This window comes from Rhinolophus sinicus, linkage group LG03 (genome assembly GCF_036562045.2).
Source record: "Rhinolophus sinicus isolate RSC01 linkage group LG03, ASM3656204v1, whole genome shotgun sequence".
NCBI classification, from domain to species: Eukaryota; Metazoa; Chordata; class Mammalia; order Chiroptera; family Rhinolophidae; genus Rhinolophus; species Rhinolophus sinicus.
In genome coordinates this window covers 136376627-136399227 of record NC_133753.1, presented here as the reverse complement: position 1 = coordinate 136399227, position 22601 = coordinate 136376627, and the positions used below count along the sequence as shown (strand labels likewise).

Here is a 22601-nt window from a genome sequence, read left to right as displayed (position 1 = left end):
TTTCATCTCACCTCAGGTTATTTTACTCATTGGCCTCAAATGCTCCTCTAAGTGCCAAGCTTGTATTTGTCATTCAGATCTCAATTTGAACATAAGTCCATTCAGAAACACCATACCTGCCCCCTGACAAGACTAAGGTAAAGCCTCCTAAGGATAGAAATATTATTATCCTTATTTTATAAATGAAGACACTAAGATACAGTTTAACTTTCTTAAGGTCTTGAATTAGTGAGTGGCAGAGCTAGTATTTTCAAACTTAAGCCGACTCCAGAGTATGTAACTTCAATTTTCTTGCTCCTATCTTAAAAATACATCTCTTAAAGAAAGGCCCAAAGATAAATGCCTATTGACTGAATCACGGCTATACCTCGTGTTACATGCTATCCACTGTACACTTACCTTCTGTTAAGTTCCTAACGGCATCTTCGTACTTTTTGTCTTGTAATGCTTTAATACCTAAACCAACAAGGCCTGGGCCACTTTTTGAATCCATTTCCACTAGTCTGCAACAATACTGATGTCCCTCATCAGTAAGACTTCCTGGAATTGAAAGAAAAAATTATTAGCATACATACACCAAATTTCTAAGCACCAAAACCTATATACTTAAATCTCAAAAGCTGTCTTACGCATCCCCTACCATCTCCTGAGTCCAGGCACTCAAACCTGAAATAAACCACCAAATGTAGAAAATATTAACATTTCATAGAGAAAAATTACACTCCTTCATCTTCTTTAATATTAGAAGTAAAAGCCACTTTACCCACAGCAGTACGGGTAAACAGAACCTGAAGTCCTACTCAAGAATTTCAAAAAAGAAACCTACTGCTACTCACCACTAGGCTAAGATACACAGCCTATTCCTGGCCAGGTCTGCCTTTCTTATTCAGCAGTAACAATGCTGGTTGTTAAATGAAGGCATTCCTATCAAAGAGCAGTGCCTTCACCACTCTCTCTCCCTGGGGAACCATGTACTGCTAGAGACATGGCAGCCAAGACGCCAGGCCCAGTGGACTCTTCCAGCATCCTAGGCTACTTACTCATCAGGATACCGCACAAAGGCTTAGTGACATGCTTCTGAAGTTTACAAGTTCAGCAGTACATTTCTGCATTCTTTCAAAACTCTTGTCCTATATAAGTTCAAGCTTATGTAATAATCATCCAATGCCAACACTGATTTCAAATTTATTTTGGTAAAATAATTTAGTTTAGAAAACATTATATGGTTTGTTATATTTCCATTTTCTCCAATTTCAATCAATCTCAGGATTTCCATTCCCAGAAAAGCATACAAACAAGTAAAATATGTGATTCCTGTTTTGAGAACAAACGGTGAATAGCATTCATCACTTTAATAAACTGTTAAATCACTTAGGGAAATTCTTAAAACGTAATTAAGATGTTTTAAGAGTACAACTTGAAGCAATAAATAAAGGAAGCAAATAAAAATAATTGATCTGAAAAAAGAGACATGATGCTTTAATATCAATATATAACAGAGCCCCAGACTACACATGGATCCACTGTTTCAGTCACAGATGTCAAAGATAAATTTTTAGCCTGATACCACTTAGCTTATATATTGCAAAATTTTCAAAACCAGATACACACCAACTATATATTGATTTAGAAGTCCAAGTCAGCACCAAAAATTTGGAAGAATTCATAATGGCTAAAGAAATAAAACTTCAATACTGTTTGGTGAGATATGAAAAAAATTGGAAGAAATACTACTTTGATTAGTAAGCCAGTAAAAAAAGACATAAGCCTACTATTACCAAGCTTTTTTATCTTCCCCCATTTCAGCAATAAAGCAAAACACAATAAATCAAAAAGGTTATCCAACATGAAATAATATTAATCAGATGACAACTGTGAAAGCTATCCACTACTTGTTTTGTGAAGCATTATGCACTGAGTCGTTTTAAAAATGAATCTTCATGTCTCAATATGCAAACGAGGACAAAGCAGAATGACATATATTTGTCTCTAGTGAAAGAGAACCCAGTGATTAACTGCTGTTAAGTAGCAAATTCTACAGATACTGAAATTCTCTGGGGGAGGGATAGGTCAGCCATAAGAGACCTTACAGATTTTCAGAAGTTCTTAATACACAGAAAGTTTGGTTTAGAGGAGCAATGGAAAAAGAAAAAGAAAAAATCATGCAGCATAGCTTCCTACTGTTCTGTATTACCTATTAAACCTCCACCACAGAATATTTCTTTATCTTAGAATGTACTAAGCCTGAACTGCGCCATTCCATAAATTCTTACAATCAACAACTGAGCAGGGAAAGAACCCCTCTTGGTGTACCATAGTGTAAATATCCACCCACCTACTCCCCTTTGCACGAATGATTTTTTTCACACAAATCAACACACTCTAATCAATCAGACTATCCCTTTGCTCTCTCTTTATTAGAGCACTTTGTCAAGTACTGGATTTAGGTGCAAAACTCTGCCCACTATTTGTTGACCCCATTTCTTTTATAATTTTGTAGGCTTTTTAGAATGTAAAGACCACGTTTACTCAAGAAATCCGTATCACAGGCATGAATGTGCTTCTTGAGAAAGCATTCAGTTGTTCCCAGAAAGAAATTTCAAAGTATTCTCTCGTGCCAGTTGGCACGTGAGCAGATCAAGAATGAGGGAATGGTACAAACCACTAATAGCTGAACAGGCATAGGCAGAAAAGAGTGAGTACTAGCCATTAATTTCTCAATAGCAATTTTAACAGCAGAAAAAGGGGTGGCAGACGGGCACCAGAGGTCACACAATAATCAGCCAGTTATATTGGGAACACATTGGATCTCACATTAAAATTTGAACAAAATGGGTGACTTTGGAACTATGCTTCCTATCAGTGAACCACATACACACACACATTCATAAGCTACTCCTTGTACTGAAAGTTTCCTGCATGCCTCATCCTCCTTGACCTCAATGCACCGTTCATAATGTTAACTAGCCCTTTCTTCTTAAAACTCTCCTGCCAGACCACACTTTTGCAATTTGTCAACTCCTCTAAAAGCGGACTTTGCTTTTGCATGGTTCCTTCTCCTCCCCCTTAAATGCAGTCAGTCAAGGCCCAGGATTGCTTCTTTTTATACCTGCTAACCACTTCTTCCTACTGTTTTCCAATTATAGTAATTTAAATTCCAATTCAAACACTTTGATTAGCCCGAATAAACTTTATCCTAATCATATAGTTGCTCAATCTGTCAGATCTCCTTTCTGAAATGCTCTTGCCTTGCCTTCTGTGTTACTACTTTGCCTCAGGCCCCCGCCTTCCTCTCTCACCTCTCCTCTCCTCCGTCCTGTTTTCCTCCCTTCCCCCTCAAGCCAGCCAGCACGGTCCAGGTACAGTTTTCACTTTTGCCCTCTCGTCATCCTCTGAAGTCGTCGACCCTACTTCACTTTCACCTGTTGTTGTGTACTGGTTTGATATTTTTTTCCAAATCTACTTGTTTGTAACAAAAATGAAGTTGTTTTTAAGAATAAAGTTGTTTTGATATAAGAGTGAAGTAGGATGTGTCAGGATACCTTCCTCTCATCTGTTGTTATCGACAAGCATTGCTGGGGGCTTATCAATACAAAAACATCTGAAGAAGCAATGCCAGCAAGGGAACATTTAGACTCTAACTACTGAGAGTCTGTGAGGACTATTCAAGAGTGTTTGGTCTGCAAGGCAAGCCTTTTGCTGATCTAAATACTCTCCAAAGACTTTTGGGGCATGAGCTCTTGCCACGGTAAAGGCGACTCTTCTACCAGCAGGAGTGAAAGCTGTGCATCGGCTCCACTAAAGAGCCCTGCTGGCCAACATCAGCGCCACATGCTGTAGCAATAAGCGACTCAGTTTTTGTGCTGGCAGCTGGAACACCTGTCAGTTGGTTAAGCCATTCCTCCCTTAGAAAAGAACCAACCTTGCATATAAGGTACACCTCAGCTAAATTTGGACTTTATTCCTTTCATCTCCCTGTGCCTTAAACAATACTGTGATTAATCTATCATTGATTTGGAGTATGTCATTTCATTATTAGCTTAAGAGACATTATCCTGTATGTTACTAGCTTGTGAAATTCCCACAGTGAATCTATGTTAAATAAATTACTGGCAAAGATAAATTCAGTCTCCAAACACAACTGGCTGCCCACAACAAAACACCTCCATAGAAATGACTTCCAAACCACATGTCTAGCCTCAGTCTTGCTCTCTCATCTGCAAACCACTGATGGACAATTCCCTTTGAATGCCCATTAACATCTCTCAACAACTTACCTTTCATACAAACCAGCACTCTAACGGCAATTTTCCCTCACTTATCTCTAGCAGATTTTCAACTATTTTTCTATTATGAAACATGTAATTGATTGCTATTCACATACAAAGTATCCCATGTGAATACTCATTTATGAAAAACATTGAAAAATATGGATTAGTAAAGCTCTGCAATAATTTAGAATCACTACCACACTGGTGCTGGTACTGTTATTTTTATTTCAGTGACTGACTTCTGTGAACTTTGTTTACATCAGGTGAATACAGGCATGAATAGCAGTGATATTCAAATTACTTAAACAACAACCTGTTCAGCACAGACACTGAGAACAAGAACAGAGGCTGTTGTGAAAACCAATATGGTTCCTCCTGTAAACTGTCTGAAAACCAGCCTTGGGCACAACACATCCACAGCTATAAGTTTTGGCAACTCCCAGCAAGCGGGCTGTCATCACTTCTCTGTTCCCCTAAAGAAAGCACACAAGGAAGCACGAGCATGAAGCAAACACTGAGACGCTCTCTGACTTGAATCTGGTCTATTTCATTAAAAAAGTAGATCATTCACCAACTTCATTCCTGTATGATATTGCAGTACTTACAATAATGTACTTGTGACACTATGACATGACATCAATGCTGAGAATACTAATCTTTCTTGTCATACGAAATCCTTTGCATGACATTTGGATATTGGACTATGTAATATTGTCCAACCTATTTCACCAAAATATATCATTAAATATTCCTTCTACTATAGCAAAAAAAAACTATATTACTATTCCTCAAAACTGCACCTAGCTCAATATAGCTCATGCCATCTGGAGTACTTTTCACCTCTTCCTGTTTATCTAATTTCTATGGAAAATTCAAGACCTTCTCCAATTTTCACCCTCAAAGATTTCACTGATCAACAACCAACCCATAATTCCTCTGTATCACTATACTTTCCTATATTTTTACTGTATTTCCCTGTATTTATATACTTTCCTATATTTTTTCCTATACTTTCCTATATACTTTCCCTTTCCTGTGCACAAAGACAACATATCATACTTCCTTTTATGTCCAGAAAGACTGAAACAGTAACTTACCTGTAGTAGGCACTAAAAGGATTTTTGATTGATAGCAACATCACGCCCACACACTCATATGCTTCTAGGACACAATATAATAAAGAAATTACCTGATTCAATTAAATGCAAACAAAGCACTTCTAATGGATATTGTACAGTGGAATAGATGCTTATCATTCCTTCGCAGGCCTTCTTCAACCTAGCAGTCTCATGAGGAAACTTGAAAACATAAAAGTAAAATAAACTAAGTAGCAGTAAAATATACTTCTGGAAACTTTCCTATTTAGAATAGAATAGTCACATTAGAGATTTTAAAAATCAACTTACTTTGGACAAACACTCAATGAAATGTCTATAAAGTGCTTGGTGATCTTCACTAGGAATCTTATGTGATAAGTCCAGCGCATTCTCAAAAGCAGTTAAAAGCTAAAACAAATAAACAAAAAAGCTATCATCTCTACCATATTTAAACGACGAATTTTAAAATAGTCGAACACATAAGACTCACTTATACAAACTATACCCTCAACTAACTGCAACTGCATTTTCTTATATGGCCTTGATGATTTCAATGAGGGAAAAAAATGTATATGTAAGTTTTGTAATACATTCAAACTCCACTGGCCAGCAGACTGTGCTGAACTAATAAGAGATAACTATAAATTAGCAACATTAATTTAATAAAACATTCTTGTGTTTTCTGTTCCCTACAAAGTAGTCAACCAGAGAGGTATGGTCTGATATGCCAATATAGCTGTTACTGTTCAGATCATTTTTAAAACATCTCTTCTGAAATCACCAGCATGTTCTTTGGAACATCTTCAACGGTAGCAAATTTTCAATCTTAAAAAAAAAAAAACTGGATGAAGTTAAGTTCTACTTTTGGTAACAGAAAACCCAAGATATGACTAAATTACAGGTATAATGAAATAATTTCTCTTATACAGTATCCTCTTCCAAAAGAGGACTTCTAAATATATTTTGAGCCAGATCAGCAATACTAAAATCCAAGGCAAGCACTTTAAAGGATGCCATTTATTTGGTTATATAAGTTCTACAGTTTTTAAATGAATTTCCATGACTTTATAATGAAAACTCGTACTACAGTTCACTACCCAGATTTTCTTTATATAGTATGGTAAAAAGTCTATGTAAATAAGTAAAATTTTAATGCTGATAAATGATCTTGCACAAAAAAAAGGAAGCCTAACTTAAACAGTCAAGCACAAGGGGTTTTAAAAAAAAGAAGTAATGAAATTAATCCACATGGAAAATAGGTGATACATTTTTCTTCTGAGCACATTTAAATAAAGCAGTTATCATTAGCATTCAATGTGAAAATAATCCACACCAAAAAACTCTTTTATCCTATTTTTAACAGTTAGAAGTCAAATCTTAAGATGATAAGTATAATTAGTTCTCTTTCACAGAAGAGTGTAGTACTATAGATAGTTCAAAAAAAAACAAAAAACATTTTATTTATTTTGCATGTGCTTGATATTCTGGTAACCTATACTATTTCAAGGAAAATAATGAAGTCATAATCTGGAGATATCATTTAAGAGAAGTTGGTGAATCAGCTAATTTTGGTACTGCTCAATTTTTCCACAACTGAATCTATAAACAGATAAACCAATACACAAACAAATGCAAATCTTACTCTCACATTTTTATCCCCAGCACTTATGACACTGCCTGACATATATTAGGGTCTTGATAAACATTTTCTGAATAAAGGAACAAATTAATGAGTGAACAAATGAACAAACATACAAAGAAGTGAGCTTCCCATCCTGTATAAAGCCTATCATTGCTTACATTTAAAATTCCATTCAATTTAACAAGTGGACATTGAGTGGCTATTTACTATAGTAAGAAACTAAGTTTACTTTTAAACTGACAAATATAAAAAAAATACAATGGATATGTTTTCCAATTATAGTTAAAAACCAATGTCTTTTTTCCAAATTCTTTTAAACATTCTTTTCAATTACATCAAAATCTGCACATTAAAAAGGAGTATATCTAGATATAAGCAGTACTCTAAATACTAAATATAAATACTCTAGTTAAGTTGTTAAACCTCAAAGTAATTTAGTACTCTTAGTTCATAAATATAAAGAAATATAACTTTAAGATACAACTTATTAGAAATTATAGCTTTTTTGTCAAAGCCAAATTCATAGTTTCTTTTTGACAGTGATAAAGGAACTGATTTACTGTGGACTCTTATGAATACAAGGGAGTAAAATTCTCATACCCTGAATATCAATTCCACTCTTTCCTGACTTAATATGAGACTGTAGGCCAGTAATTCTGACTTTATCAGGAAGAGCCTCTGAATGTAAAATGGAACATTTATAAGATGTCTAATCTGACATATAGTACTTCTCTATATTATATCACTATGTTTCCATTTTCTAAATTTCATTAAATGATCAATTTTCATGATACAAACTGTGGGGAATAAACAGGTCAATACCAGTTGCTGAGTCTCATTATTCTGATCCTCATTACTCTCAGCCAGCAAGTGAGTCAATTTCTTCCATAGCTGATAAAGCTCTTCTTTGTCTGCACCCTGTTCCTGCTTTGTCTTTATCAATTTATGCCATGTTCGGGCCACCTGTCAAGGAGATTTAAAATGGTTATTTTATCTTAAATACTAAAAATGCCAATTAAAAAAATAAAATCTCCAAAAAAATATTTTTATCTGCTAATACATAAAAATAGCAAAAGCACAAAACTCTATCTTTTATGAAACCCCACCCATAAAAATAAGTTTATTGGCCAAATCTATATAGTCCTTATATCAGAAGTAAGACTGAGATACCAGAGTAGATACAGGAATAATGACTTGCCCCAATCCTCTTAATTTATGGTATCAGCTATGGAGATACCACAAATGGCTCACTAAATTCTACAGGTAATGCTTTTATTTATTTTATTTATTCCTACCCAGTTTCCATAAAAGTTTGGAAGTTATGATATCTGAAATTTGAATTCTAAGTTTTCAAAGTACTGTAATTTGTATTATCTCTCAAAGTTCATTTAATATCATACTACGTAATAATTTTTTAAAATTTCCCTCAAGCTAAATAGCTTTCTTCTAATAATGGTTTTATTAAAAGAAGTCTACTACCCCAGCAAATCATTAACCAACCTCTACGTGTTTCTTTTCTTGGTAATACAGATCCACAAGTTTCTTACAGACATCACACCACTTCTGTTTGTCGACACTTAAAATAAAATAAAAAATAAATAATAAAGATTTTTAATCTGATTAAAAAAACAAGCAAAGACTTAAGACATTAAAATTAAAATATCCCAACAATACTGTCAAGTACTATATTAAATTAGAATATACTACATCTTCATACTACAGTAAAATTTTATAAAACGAGCCTCTCACTAAAAAAAAAAAAAAAAAAGTTTAAGAAATATTATCTTCCATTACATTTACTGAAAATAATATCAAAGTTCCCAAATCAGTCAATCCTCTTCCTATCAGTATTTTGAGTCTGGTCTGATCGCAATCAAGAAATTCTGTATTAACATTTGGAAAGAAAAATGCTTCCCAATTACCAGTAAATGTTTGGAGTACTTCTATATGATTTTTAATCAGTTTCTTCTAATTCATGCTTTTAAAGATACTGGCTTTTCTCCACATTGATTACCTTTCATAAAGATCCAGGAGCTTTTGGTAAACACCAGGTAAGTCATCCTTAGCATTTATGAGCTTACATTTCTCATATAAGCTTGCTAACCCCTAGAAGAGGAAGTAGTAGAGATTATTTTTTCACAAAAGTCTAATGTTCTCACATTTGTTTTGCTAAAGTGACAATCTACACATATTATTCATGATAAAGATAATTACAATTTATAAATAAAACATGTCTGGGATTTGCCTCCAATTATTTGGGGTGGGAGGTAGCAGGTGAAAGTATAGATGAAAAAAAATGACTATGAGAGGATTTTTATTGAAGCTCAGTAATCGACATAGAGGGATTCATTATACCATTCTCTTTACTTTTGAAAATATATCTGACGTGTTTCACAACAAAAAAATTTTAATAGTTAGTTTAGAATACTCTCCCCTAAGACATTACCATCTGATACTACTTTTATATGGTGAAACAAACAAACGAAAAATCCAAGTAGTCTGTGGAAACTGTCAGTTTTGCTTCAAAGATCAGACATCCTACATCAATCAGTACATAATAAAAGTGAGCATCTCTCTAAGTGTGTTACCAGATACCCTCATTCAAGTTCTTGTTTATGTAAACTTGAGACAAACAGGTTCATGTTCTCCAGAGCCTACTACCTCCTATTGAGCACAGTTTCTAAGATGTGATTGAGGTATAAAACCAAGTTACTGGATTTTAAAAAGTTGGAGAAGCCAACTAAAAAATGTGAAGACCATTAAATAAGAAAAAAGAATTTAACTTGTACTCAAAGGTAGAAAATTGCAAGTTTTTTAATATTATTTTACTTTTAGGAAACATAATATACATTTCTTTTCTCCCAGGTAAACATAAAGAATATTTTTCATAAGTCTTTCATATGCCATACAATTAAGTTGGAGACTTACATAACCATATCTCAATTCCAGTCCTCACATTTGAAAATAATCCGCTGGATTGGGTGTTAAATAGCAGTAAACAGCATCCTTGGCACCACTTTTTAAGTATCTTTTGGGTTTAGAAGATCAATAAATTGAAATTTTCTATCGTATGTGGGGTAAATGGCAGTTTACATTATTATTTTAGAGCTGTTACCTGTAATTTTAAACATGGGGAAAAAAATCACTTTCTATAATACAGGGGAAAAAAAAATTCTACATACCTGCCAAGCTAATAATTGCTCTGGCTCCAGTTCAGCAGCTTTCTTATAGGCTCCCTGGGCCTGATCAGGTTGTTCTAGCTCGGCTGCAGCAACACCAATAAAAACCCAGGCATTGTAGTTATTTTTCTCTTGTTTTAACACTGTCTGATTAAAAAACATTAAAAGAGCACATCATTAAGTTTGGAAGTTAATGCACAAACAAAAAACAGAAACACAGTCTACTGGAGGGTCAGGAAGTCTGCATCTACTGCTAATAGGTGATCTTTCGGATACCACTTCACCTTTAACCTCTCTGGTCCTCCGTTTCTTTGGGGTGAAAGGGAATTGGACTGGATCAGTAATTGTAAAGGGTCTGAAACATGAGGTATATTTTTAAAAAGCTGCTCAAGTAATCCTGATGCTTCCCCTTGCCCCTTGAGAATACCGGATGTAAAAAGAACAATAAGACTGTTCTTACCACCCAACCATCCTGCCTGCCTCTATTCCACACCGCTACTAGTTAACTCACAAAACTGTTCTCCATATTGTTTTACCTTATCCAACTCCCATATTTTCATTCACTATGATAACATTTCTCCGTATCACACAGGTTTTTCATTGAAATTACAGGTTAGGAAAGTAGACTGACCCCAACGTGACTGTACAAAATATGTTCAAACAAATAGTGATGAAGAACGTTTAAACAATACCTATCAATAGAATAAAAAGTATAGAGAGAGCTATTACTTTCAGAAATAATAGCTACTTGCTAAGGTAAAATGGTTTGAAACAGAAAGCAAGATGTTCCAGTAAAAGAAAACAAAAGTAGGAACTAAAATAAAATCAACTATTAAGGCTTTACATATTCTAGAGAAAAATAAGAACATTTCCATGAGTTGAACCAGTCAGATGATTGATTAGCTTTCTGCAAATCCACCTAACACTTCTAGCAATCTGTCACCAAGTCTAGACACAAGTTCCATTCTATTATCCAACAATGCTGCCTCCCAAAAAAATAACAACGAGGTACCTACCAAAGCTAAGCTCTAAACACTGAGGCCTTATTAATGCTTGTCCCCAACACCAAGAACAATGACTAGCATATAACTGCTGAACAAATGATAAATGCCATAGCCAACCAGCAATCAGTTAAGTACCTACTATCTGCTGAATGAGCAGATTTTCGAAATCAGAAACAGACTTTTAAGGGAAGAATTACAACAATGTGATGAAAGTAGGTATGATGTTCTGAGAAGACAAAGAAAAAAGTGAGAAAGGTGAAAAGGATTAAGAAGTACAATTGATAGTTAAAAATAGTCATGGGGATGTAAAGTACAGCACAGGGAATATAGTCAATAACATGGTAATAACTAGGTATGGTACCAGGTGGGTACTAGACTAATCGGGGGATCACTTCGTAAATTATACAAATGTCTAACCACTACGTTGTACACCTGAAATGAATATAAAATAATATTCAATATAAACTGTAATTTAAATTTTTTTTTAATTAAAAACTCTAAATTCCATCTACACAAGCCAGAGAAGGCTCCCTAAAGGGATGCTTATACTGAGTTATAAAGGCACAGAGGCAGACAAGATAATCAGACAAACACACAGCAATACACAGAGATGCAGCATTTCTTTATTAAAAATTTCATTTAGTCTTAACCAACAATCTATATTACTACACATAAGTAATCACACATTGGCCATTGACTAATTCCCCATCTTTGCTTTCTAGTTGGGTCTCTCTGGTAGAAATTACTTGGAAGAATTCGTATCTGAATCAAAAAGACTATTGTATATAATAATAGAAATAGGTCCACATGTGTATTAGTTCGATAAGCCTAGTGCTGAAGGAAACAGCCCCCCCCTCCCGCTTCCGCTCCCCCCACAGCTTGAATAGGCTGCCTACCTTCTTCTATATCAGAGGTTCCGTCACGGCGTCCATCCCTGTTGGGCTCAGTCACCACTAGAAACCCAAACCTCACAAGGGCATCCTTTACCCCTTCAGACTCTCCCCCTATAGTGCTGTGTATTTCCCTCGATCTTACCCAATTCCCTCCCTCTCCCTCTCCTAAATTCTTCTTTGTGACCTCTGGAACTCCCAATCCGGACCAGCTAAGTTCCCTCTACATTTGTAACCTTTCTTTTACCTGTACTAGGTTCTGCCTCAACTGCGACTTGGCTAGTCCCCTATAGATTTTACATGCTGCAGCTGATTTCTTTTCCCTGACATCCCACATGTCACAGGACCAGGAAGTAAGGAAGGGGTTCTCCTTGCTCACACTGTCACCTTCATTCTTCTTCTCCTTCAAAAATCCCATTACCTTTGAAATTCGAGCCATCCAGCTATCCTGTGAAAAATATCCTTCTTGTTGCTGCCATCTACCACCCTCCCAGGTCCTCCCGTTTCCTTCCGTGTAAATTCCCTCTCCTCTCCATCTCCATTCCTGTCATCATTCTATCATCCATGGTGATGACACAGGGAACACCGCGGCCTCTCAGTTTCTTAGCCGCAGCACTACTCAGTCATCCTAAATCTGAATTTCTAAGCCTTCCCCTCTCCTATTCTACTGGTTCAATTATGATAATGGTCCCGTGATAATAATTCTTTAATCTCTGACATGTCCAAGTTTTTACCCCATGCCCTTTCTCCACAACACTATTTTTCAATTCTCATCCCGCCTTTCCCATCTTAGACTCCATGAGCCATCACTGCCATCACTCCCTCGCAAACGTTCTCAACTCCTTTACCTCTTTCCCTGTATCTTTCTGGAACTTCATCATGCCCATCTCCAAGCCTGAGAAACTGAACATAAAGAGAGAAACTGCACAGCTGACTTCACTGATTTCATTTTAATAACATGACACTTCAAATGGATATTCAGTAGTGCCTGGTAATGCTTCCAATCCTTACTAGGGTATTTGTTTTCGCCCTATGAATAAAAACTACTTCCTACCTCTTTTGTCTCAAACCTGCTATACAACTCCTCTTCCATTCTCATCACATATTTCACTAGAAAGTAGAAGCCATTAGAGAGACACACTCTTATCTTCCTACCCCCCAATCGACAAACCTGACAGCATATGGCGCTGCGTCTATCTTCCCTTCTTTTAAGATGGAAGAAATATTAAAGGCCCTTTTCTTTATCTCTGGATGCCATCCTCTCTCACGTTCCCAAGGACTTTACTCCTAACCACTTCCCTCCATCTCTCCAGTACGCTGACTTTCTTCCTCTTGGAATATTTCCATCAGCATACAAAGGAGCTTCAGAATCTTGATTCCCATCCAAAACCAAACAGAATTTGAATGTCAACAAAAATTCAAAACCTTAAGATGTTCCATAGTATAACACATCAGAAGATACCTAAGAAGTAATTCGGGTTTAAGAACTTGACTTTGATAAGTTACCAATACAGAGAAAGACAAAATTAAGTGTGGCAGAAGTAACTTATCCTAGCACAACCACTCTAGTGGTTCTACTAAGTGACCTTATCACTTTGTTATATTTAGACAATAAACGATTCACATATTATGAATCCATAATGCTTATAAATAGGTAACATACTTTACCATAAAGAAAAAAATATTGGTTACCTTACAATGTTTCAAAGCTTCTTTGTATTCTTTGTTTCTGATGGCATCTCTAGCACTTTTTAGAGCAGTCTTCACCTCCTTGCTGGACATTCTGCCAAAATAAAAAGTCTGTTTGTATCTATAATAATAACCTGCCTGACTGTAACAGTTCCAACAACCTTAAGACACCTGTGACTCCTTCTATCTGGAATACTCTTTTCTCCCTTAATATATACATAGCTTATTCCCTTACTTCTTCAGATTTTTAATCAAATGTCACTTCCTCAGTAAAACCTTCCCCCTGGCTACACTATTTAAAATGTGAACACTGCCTTCCCCCAACTCCCAACCACCCAATATCCCCTTAACCCTCTCTCTAACGCTGCATTTATTTTCCTTCAAAGTACTTATTATCATCTTATACACTTATATTTTATACATTATATATTTTATTTATTTATCTTATTTATTATCTGTTCCCCAACCCCCTCAGAACATAAGTTCTGCATAAGCAGGAATTTTTTTTTTCCTGCTTTAGAACCAGCATCTAGTATCTGACAAATTGTACGTATTAATAAATATTTGTTGAAATTGAGTTGCATTTGAATTATACTCACTCTCCATAGATGATGATCTTATGGACCAGGACCCAAAACACATACCAATCTTAACCCAATTCTATACTAAGCAAGATTCAGTAGAATAAATCCAAGTGACAGAGTAAGAACACTAACAAATACATTTCAGTAACTATGATGCAAGAGTTCAAGAAAGTATTTTGTTTTAAAACTAGTTTCTATTATATATAAATCATGATATTAACTTTCTTCACAGTAGGAATTACTGTGGGATTATAGTAATATAGTATTCTTTGTAATATTGTAATCTTTGAAGAGAAATAAATACAATATTGACACTTAAATACAGGTGATGAATAAAAAGATATTTCAATTGACAAAGTATTTCTTCATTTAACATTAAGATGTATTAATTTAATTTTAAGTAAATTAACGTATCTCCAGATTTCACAATTTATTCTGGTTTACCAGTAAACAAGTCAAATTCAGTCACAACTGGATGTTGAAAAAAGAAACATTTGTGTTTTTTTTTTGACAACTCCACTAAACTCTACTCTCATCAGGAAGGTAAAACAAAATTGGGTAAATATTAAGTCATTATCAACTGCAAATGTTCAAAGCAGCAAAATGAACTAAGATGGCGTGCTGACATGGTAAGTAACAGTCCTTTATATCCAAAGAGGTCCAGGTAGAAGTACAAGATCAAATAAGCATAAAAAGCTAGAGAACGAAAAAGAATCCTTTTGACTTAAAGAATGTTAGATTCAAAATAATATAAAAATTAAGATATCCTAAAACTGCTTTATCTTCAGCCAGAACCAGATTCCCTACATGGGCAGAAAAGTGACTTTTTCCTAGTTACAATAATTACACAATTAAAATAGCATATTTCATAGACTCTTATTTTAGAAATGGCCCTCTTACCTGAAATTATCTTCATATAAATTTACTGGTGCAAACTTCAGAAGGATTTTGGGGGCGGGGAGGAGCCTACAAATCTTGATTGGAGCAGGCAACAAATTTCAGCACTGACTTCACCTTAAGTTTTCTCATGCCAAAACTATCTTTGATAGATAAACTGGGAGACTGAAAAGAAGAGAACATCAATGACAATGGCAGCTAATCTGGACCAATAGAAAAGGATACAAAGAAGCATCCAAGTGAAAAAAAATCAAGAGTCCAAGTTAAAAAAGAACAAAAACAGTTTTAAGATAAGACCAAGCAAAAACAAACAGAAAAATATAACTTTTCCGGGACAAAGATCACCATCTTTTGTGTCACCCAAAGTACGGGTGGAAGCACCAACTAGCAAGGCAGAACCCACCAGCACTGATGCTGTATACAGCCCTAAGCTATACACATAGCACAGGACATAAAATACACAGAAAAGAAGGCCCCTGCTCAAAAAATACAATCTAAATCAAGAAAAAGACCTAAGGCATATGAGCTATTAGAGAATCAAATGCTAAACTAAAGATAGAAGTTCAGAGAGGAAAAGTGTGATGTGAGGTAATTAACAGCTACTAAATGGAGAAGACAGGATTTAAGAATGGAGGGAAGAAGGAAAATTACTCTAGGCAGAGGCAATTGTATTAGCAAAGTCAGAGAGATAGGAATGAATGTGACATGTGTCACATTCAGTGAGAAACAATGAGAAAACCAGGCTGAACAGAACAGAAGAAAATTAAGCTGGGTGGGAAAAGTAGAGCACCAGATAACAGAGACCTTCAAAGTCAGAAAGACAAGTTTGGTCTTAAATATAGTAGCAAACACAGAGCTGTTAAATGCTTGTAAGTAGTTATTTTTAAAGACCACTAGAGACAAACTCCATTCTTCTCTTGGTAACCAATTCTAATGTTCCATACCTTTCAATATCCCTATATGTTTCCATACGCAATTATAATTACTCTTCTGCTTCAGGAGAATCCTCTATTCTTCTTCCTATTCCTTCTTCATTTAGCATAATACGCTAGCATTGAAGCTCTCTCTTCACCTAAAATAAATACATTATGTATATAAGATTTTTATTTATATATAAATATCAGATACACACACACAACGGTTTTGCGGGATTAAGTAATTTTTTAAAAGACAAAAAAATATGCCACCTTCTAGTCCTGAAAACATCTTCCTCTTTTTGGGAGGTGAGGTGGAGAAGGGAGAGACTCACTCACTCATTTTCTAAACAAAGCTTTACTGAGCACTAACCAGCTACTAGGTACTGTCAAACCCATTTCCTTTCACAGAGTAAAAACCTACTATCCAAAATGATTCCATGTAACCCCATACTCCTATTTGGGATATTTCCCTCCATTCCAAGTACATCCAATACTTCAAAGAAAAACCTAACTTTCTTACAAGTGTCTACTATTCTTCCTCAGCCCCACACATTTTGCTCTTGTACCTTCCTCCCATGTTTTCTCCTCAATCTCAACTGATTTTGTTAAATAAGAGCATTCATTTTGCAAATTTCACTCAGTGGAAGTTTTCTACCACCCTAAAAGATTTTAATTCAACATATCAAGCATAGAAAGTATCAACACCACCACAAGATGGCCACGGGGGTTTGAAAATTAATTTGGGGAACATAATCAATAATGTGAAGATGTTGTAGGATATCCGATGGATATGTATCCCATTTGGGAGACCACCTCAGGGATGATGTAGATGCCTGATCTCTGCACAGTACACCTGAAGCTGAACAATACTGAATGCCAACTATAATTTTATATAAATATATATATATATATATATGTATGTATATTTATATATTTGTATGTATATTGTTACAGGAAGCCGAGTACAACATTAGGAATAGAGACAGTGGAAATGTATTGGCTCTGTGCGAGGTCAGAGGGATAGTGGATGGGCGGAGGGGGGTTCACACAGTGTGAGGGATATAAATGATAAACGTCTAAGTTTTGCTTTGTCTTGTGCACCTGAAACTAATAAAATTAAAAACAGAAAGTATCAACAGCTGCACTTTTAAAAAGTTAGAAAATGATAGCCATGCCAAAAAGACGACATACCTCAAAACTAATAAATATGGGTAGATGAATTAATATGTCCTACACATTCCACCTAAAGCTGTGAAACCTTAAGCTACATTCAGTTGTGCAGATGCAAAGATTTCACGAAGCAAAAATAATTCATGAACTAGTTAATTAATTAATAACAACAATAATTATAAACAGTAACAATAATGACAGTGAATTAATTACAGAAAAGTAAAAGAATGATACTTTCAAATCTACTAACAAAAGTCTAAAGGTATTTTGTGATGACCTCTCTTCTGAAAGGAATTGGTAAAAACAATTATTAAGTAAAACTAGACTCCAATACCTATTATTTAGACTTCTGGACACTTACCTTTTACCTATTTTCACTACTTTTGTCTTCTTTTTGAATTCAATTTCACATTGTTCCTTAACCGTTATCCATCTAAATTATGTAAAATATGAGACAGGCACATAAATAGGATGATACACATAACCCAAAACCTATTGAACTTTTTAACGCATTACATTCCGGTTCAATTTTCATAATTCATAACTTAAAACATGAGACACAATTATGTACAACTTTTCCTATTTTTTCTTTCCCAAAGAGACACTAATCTTAATCTCCAAACTTCAAACCTAGTCTAAACTGTTCCCGTTGCGCCAGCTAATAAAAGGAATGTCCACAAGCATCAGAAAGATTCTGAAAAAACATTTTAGAAACTCAAAATACGTTAACTTCAATTAAAAAAAAAAAAACTGAGCCAAGGGGGCCGGCCCGGTGGCTCAGGCGGTTAGAGCTCCATGCTCCTAACTCCGAAGGCTGCCGGTTCGATTCCCACATGGGCCAGTGGGCTCTCAACCACAAGGTTGCCAGTTCAATTCCTCAAGTCTCACAAGGGATGGTGGGCTCTGCCCCCTGCAACTAAGATTGAACACGGCACCTTGAGCTGAGCTGCCGCTGAGCTCCCAGATGGCTCAGTTGGTTGGAGCGTGTCCTCTCAACCATAAGGTTGCCGGGTTCGACTCCCGCAAGGGATGGTGGGCTGTGCCCCCTGCAACTAGCAACGGCAACTGGACCTGGAGCTGAGCTGTGCCCTCCACAGCTAAGATCGAAAAGGACAACAACTTGACTTGGAAAAAAGTCCTGGAAGTACACACTGTTCCCCAATAATGTCCTGTTCCCCTTCCAAAAAAAAAAGAAAATAAAAAACTGAGCCAAAAGAGAATATCGCCTACGTCTAGTTACTTTGTTTTGAACAGAAAACAATTAAGAGCACTTATTTACACTGATTTGCATCCTATCTACACAAAAATGAACCTTATCCTAAGCCATATAAAGAATTATAAGTATTAAAAAGAACTGCCCACATTATGCAACTAGATTAGTTTGCAATTTAATGAAAATAGAGAAAACTTTTTGTAAAGGTTACAAATCCATCTAAATAGCCATCTGACATATTAACACAAACTCTACAGGACAACAAATTCTAAGTGTTTTTTTATGGCATTCCCTGGAATGAATTCTGTCAACCAAAACTAATCTAGAATGCTTCATGGAGAGAATGGAGGTAGTTTTGAAAAACTGAATAACGTTGAAAACAAAATGCTACTTTAGAACTAGGAAATGAACAAAATTTAGATGAAGCAGGTGGGGATGAACAAGAAACAGAAAGCAAGTTTACTGGACTAAAACGTACTAGCTATATACTTAAATAGAATAGTTAGTTCCACAGAAAAGCATCATATAGTAAAGAAAACAAAGTATTGTGATCCAAACAATATTTAGGAAAGTAAACACTAAAACAAGGGGGTGGGGAGGTAAAATAATGTTAAAACCTGACTCTCCATATCACTAATTTCTTTAAGCCCCCAGCCAGCTACACTCGATTACCCTCCCTACCCAACCTGATTATATAATATTACTGAGTCACTTCAACTCTGTTCTTACAAAATACCCCAGATTTTGTCTGCCTCTTCATTCTGCTATATTCATCCACGAAGCCAAGATTTAACCTGGTTGAAAAGGGGCTTAGGAGTCAGAAGGATCTGGTTTCAAGTGCCATCAGAACCTGGGCTCCTTGCTTCACAACTCCAAGCCTATTCCTCATTGGTAAAGTGAGGATTCCATCACTTACCTGATATTTATATAGATGGAATGCCTGAACACAATATATATATTACTTCTGTTTTCCTTATGTACTGCCACCCTCTCAATTAACTACACTACTTTTTCCCCCCATTCCTAACCCACAGTAGTTATTATATATGTTCTCTACACATTTAAAATCCCAAAACCCCTTCCTTCCTTGATCTCTCAAGAAGTAACCTTCCTGCCTATGTGTCTCAAAACACAACTATCATTAAACACAAGACTCTCTTCAAATTAGTCAGTATACAAATACTAGACCAAAGCCTGCAGCAGACACCACCCCCCTTCTGAACCACTGAAGCATTATTGGTTGAGTTACTCAACTGAAACTTAACAGATGCTTTTTATTGTTCTATGTAGATGTGTCCTATCACCCAGGTCAAAAAAAAATCCCTAAATAAAGGTAATACATCTTCAGAATTCCTTACATATCCAACACCTATTGAGCACTATGATTTTCCAGCCTCCAAAGCCTACACAAAAACATTTAGTTTTTAGTTTCCCCACTGCCAGAGGCAGAATTTCTCCACTTGCTAAAGTGAGAAAGGAAGACTCTCCTTTTCAGGATTAGCTCACATTCCGTTTTTCACCATCCCCTAGCGCTTTCCACACTTACATCTTTCCTTCTCCCATTGAGCCTGTCCACTCTTGCTTCTGTCTACGCAAACGCTGCTGTAATTCACCACCACATTCAAGTGTGAAGCGTAAAGCCTTCTCAAATGAATCTCACACTAGTCTGAACTTTGTAACACTTATTATCTATACCAACATCTCCAAAGAAACATTAAAGTGCTTAGAGGTATTAATGTAGGGCCTAGTAACTTTGTGAATACTGCACATTATATACCTAAATCACTCTTTGAAAGTTACAATGTATATTCACATTTTAATGGCTCCGAGAAGTCCTATAGTAAAGACCTAAAGATACTTTAACCCAGCAACTTTGCAACTTATGTTACTATGGAACATTTATTTTAATGAACAGCAATTAACATTTTGAAACACACTAGCATTCTCCAAAGCATAATTTGGGATATTCTGGTTTGGGGTTTTTGTTTGGCAATTAACTGGACTTTCTGATAACTTTTATACTGTTATTAAATTTACAGGTGTGTGTGTGTGTGTGTGTGTGTGTTTCCCACAATTAGCCTAGAAGTTCCTTAAGAGCAAAGATTATTTTTATTACTCTCCTATTTCCTAGTGTCTGGTACATTGTAGATATTCAATAAATAGTCACAGAATCACAGCAGGTGAAGACAATACTGAATTTATTCCAAATAGTCACTAACTGCATACTTAACCTCCTTTTCTTAAGGCACAATATAGTGCTGTGGTATTTTGGACATTAAAAGAACTATGAAGAACCGAAACCTAGACCAAGACTTTCAACTGATGACTTTTCTGAACTGCAGAGTTAAGTATTTCACTAACACAAGCATCCTTAACATACAAATCTTTAACTGATGACTTAACATGTAATAGAAACCCGACCTTCACTGCAACATACAAATACATACCATTTTCCCCCGAAAATAAGACCTAACTGGAAAATAAGCCTTAGCATGATTTTTCAGGATGACATCCCCAGAATATAAGCCCTATTGCACCTTTTGGAGCAAGAATTAATATAAGACCTGGTCTTATTTTCAGGGAAACACAGTACATGTACCAAATAGAGATACACACTCATAATTCTTCTGATAGGGTTAGTTACTGATTAGCAAAAATGCTGTATGTCCAGAAAAGAGTGATCAATGGAATGGAGAAATCTGAAATTATATAATAACCAGCTGAAGGAACTGGGGAAGAAAAATTGGCAGGAAAAAGATCAGAAGGGTTATTGAAAGGAAGAGATTATTCATGGAAAAGTGAAGAGAAAGGGACTATGAATGGTTAAAAGTAGAGAAAGACTGATTTCAGCTCAAATAAGAACTTTTAATAATTAGACCTGTACAAATGTGGAATGAGCTGCTCAAAGGAAGTGTATTTCCCATCACTGGAGAAGAAGAAGCACAGACTGGACAATCCACTTGGCAGGAATGTTGGAGGACAAATTGAATGTCAGATGAGAAGTAGGACTAGAAGCCTCTTAAGATTCGTCTAGCACTGTGTGTCTGGGGCTCTAAAATATCCACCTTGCTCCACCCCACTGCAGTACCAGCTCCCACTGACACCATCAAGGGGAGAGAAAGAAAAAGACGTAGTCCTGTCATCCTAACCAGGAATTCAGAATACACGTTCTGTGAAAACAAGGCCATAGACAGTATACATACTTCACAGAATCAGTACTATGCCACAAAGTTCAATATACTTTTTTTATGAATCTACAGGTCAGTCAACATTGTCTCTATGGTAAAATGTGTTCTATATTCTAAAGTGACTCAGAACAAATTTTTACAACATGTCCCGTTCACAAGATAGCCCATGTGTACTACCTTCTATGCTGTACTAGTATTTCACTTTTGTTTCTGTTTGCACTCACCTACAGATCTTTAGCATGCTGCTTGATTAACAATTCTGCTTCACTGATGTTCAGCTCAGCAGAAAGTCACCAAATGGTGTAATTAATTAGACTGAGCATAGTGGTGAGTGAGTTAGGGCACAGACTTCACAAATTCAAGTCCTACTCAAACTGGCTCCCGGTGTGATCTTGAACAAGTCATGTAACCTGTCCAAGCCACAGTTTTTCTATCTGCAAAATGGTGAAAGTGAGGATTACGGAAAACACTCCACTTAGAAGTAACCGGCACACAGTAAGGGCTCAATAAATGCTTGGTATGCTGCTCATCACATAAGGAATGTTATGTGACTATCAAATAAGGTCTGTTGCTTATTACAATTATTTTATGCAAAAACAGTCAGACATTAGTATGAAGAGTTGATTTTATGTTTTAAAAAAGTACTACAATTCCCCTCTTTTCCTGTCAAAAATATTCACATGACTAACGTGATGCGCAAATTATATACCTGAAACTATGATAAACGAAATCAGAAGTGGGCCTCTGGGACAGAAATCTGCTTCTTCCAGACTTTTCCAAAAGAGTTCAAGAGTCAAGTAGGACCGGCGATTTTCCTGCAGCCAAACAATGGTATTCTGAACCTACGTCAATTAATCGAG

The 22601-nt window shown here is 35.8% G+C and overlaps 1 protein-coding gene across 3 annotated transcripts in view; it reads right to left on the bottom strand.

Annotated features, from left to right (window-relative positions):
* SKIC3 (SKI3 subunit of superkiller complex) overlaps window positions 1-22601 on the bottom strand; it is a 74176-nt gene that overhangs the window by 51051 nt on the left and 524 nt on the right. For 2 of the 3 annotated variants that reach the window (XM_019727881.2, XM_019727884.2), the window contains exons 2-12: window positions 17702-17773; window positions 16198-16325; window positions 15257-15418; window positions 13776-13866; window positions 10193-10336; window positions 9025-9116; window positions 8511-8586; window positions 7833-7973; window positions 5678-5776; window positions 5461-5569; window positions 400-540 (exon numbers count right to left, since the gene is read on the bottom strand). In XM_019727881.2, the coding sequence (XP_019583440.2) occupies window positions 400-540; window positions 5461-5569; window positions 5678-5776; window positions 7833-7973; window positions 8511-8586; window positions 9025-9116; window positions 10193-10336; window positions 13776-13865 (892 nt within the window). In that variant the 5' untranslated portion in view covers window position 13866; window positions 15257-15418; window positions 16198-16325; window positions 17702-17773. Of the gene's footprint in view, window positions 1-399; window positions 541-5460; window positions 5570-5677; window positions 5777-7832; window positions 7974-8510; window positions 8587-9024; window positions 9117-10192; window positions 10337-13775; window positions 13867-15256; window positions 15419-16197; window positions 16326-17701; window positions 17774-22450; window positions 22569-22601 lie in introns of those variants that run through there. The other variant, XM_074328705.1, reaches the window with a different exon arrangement.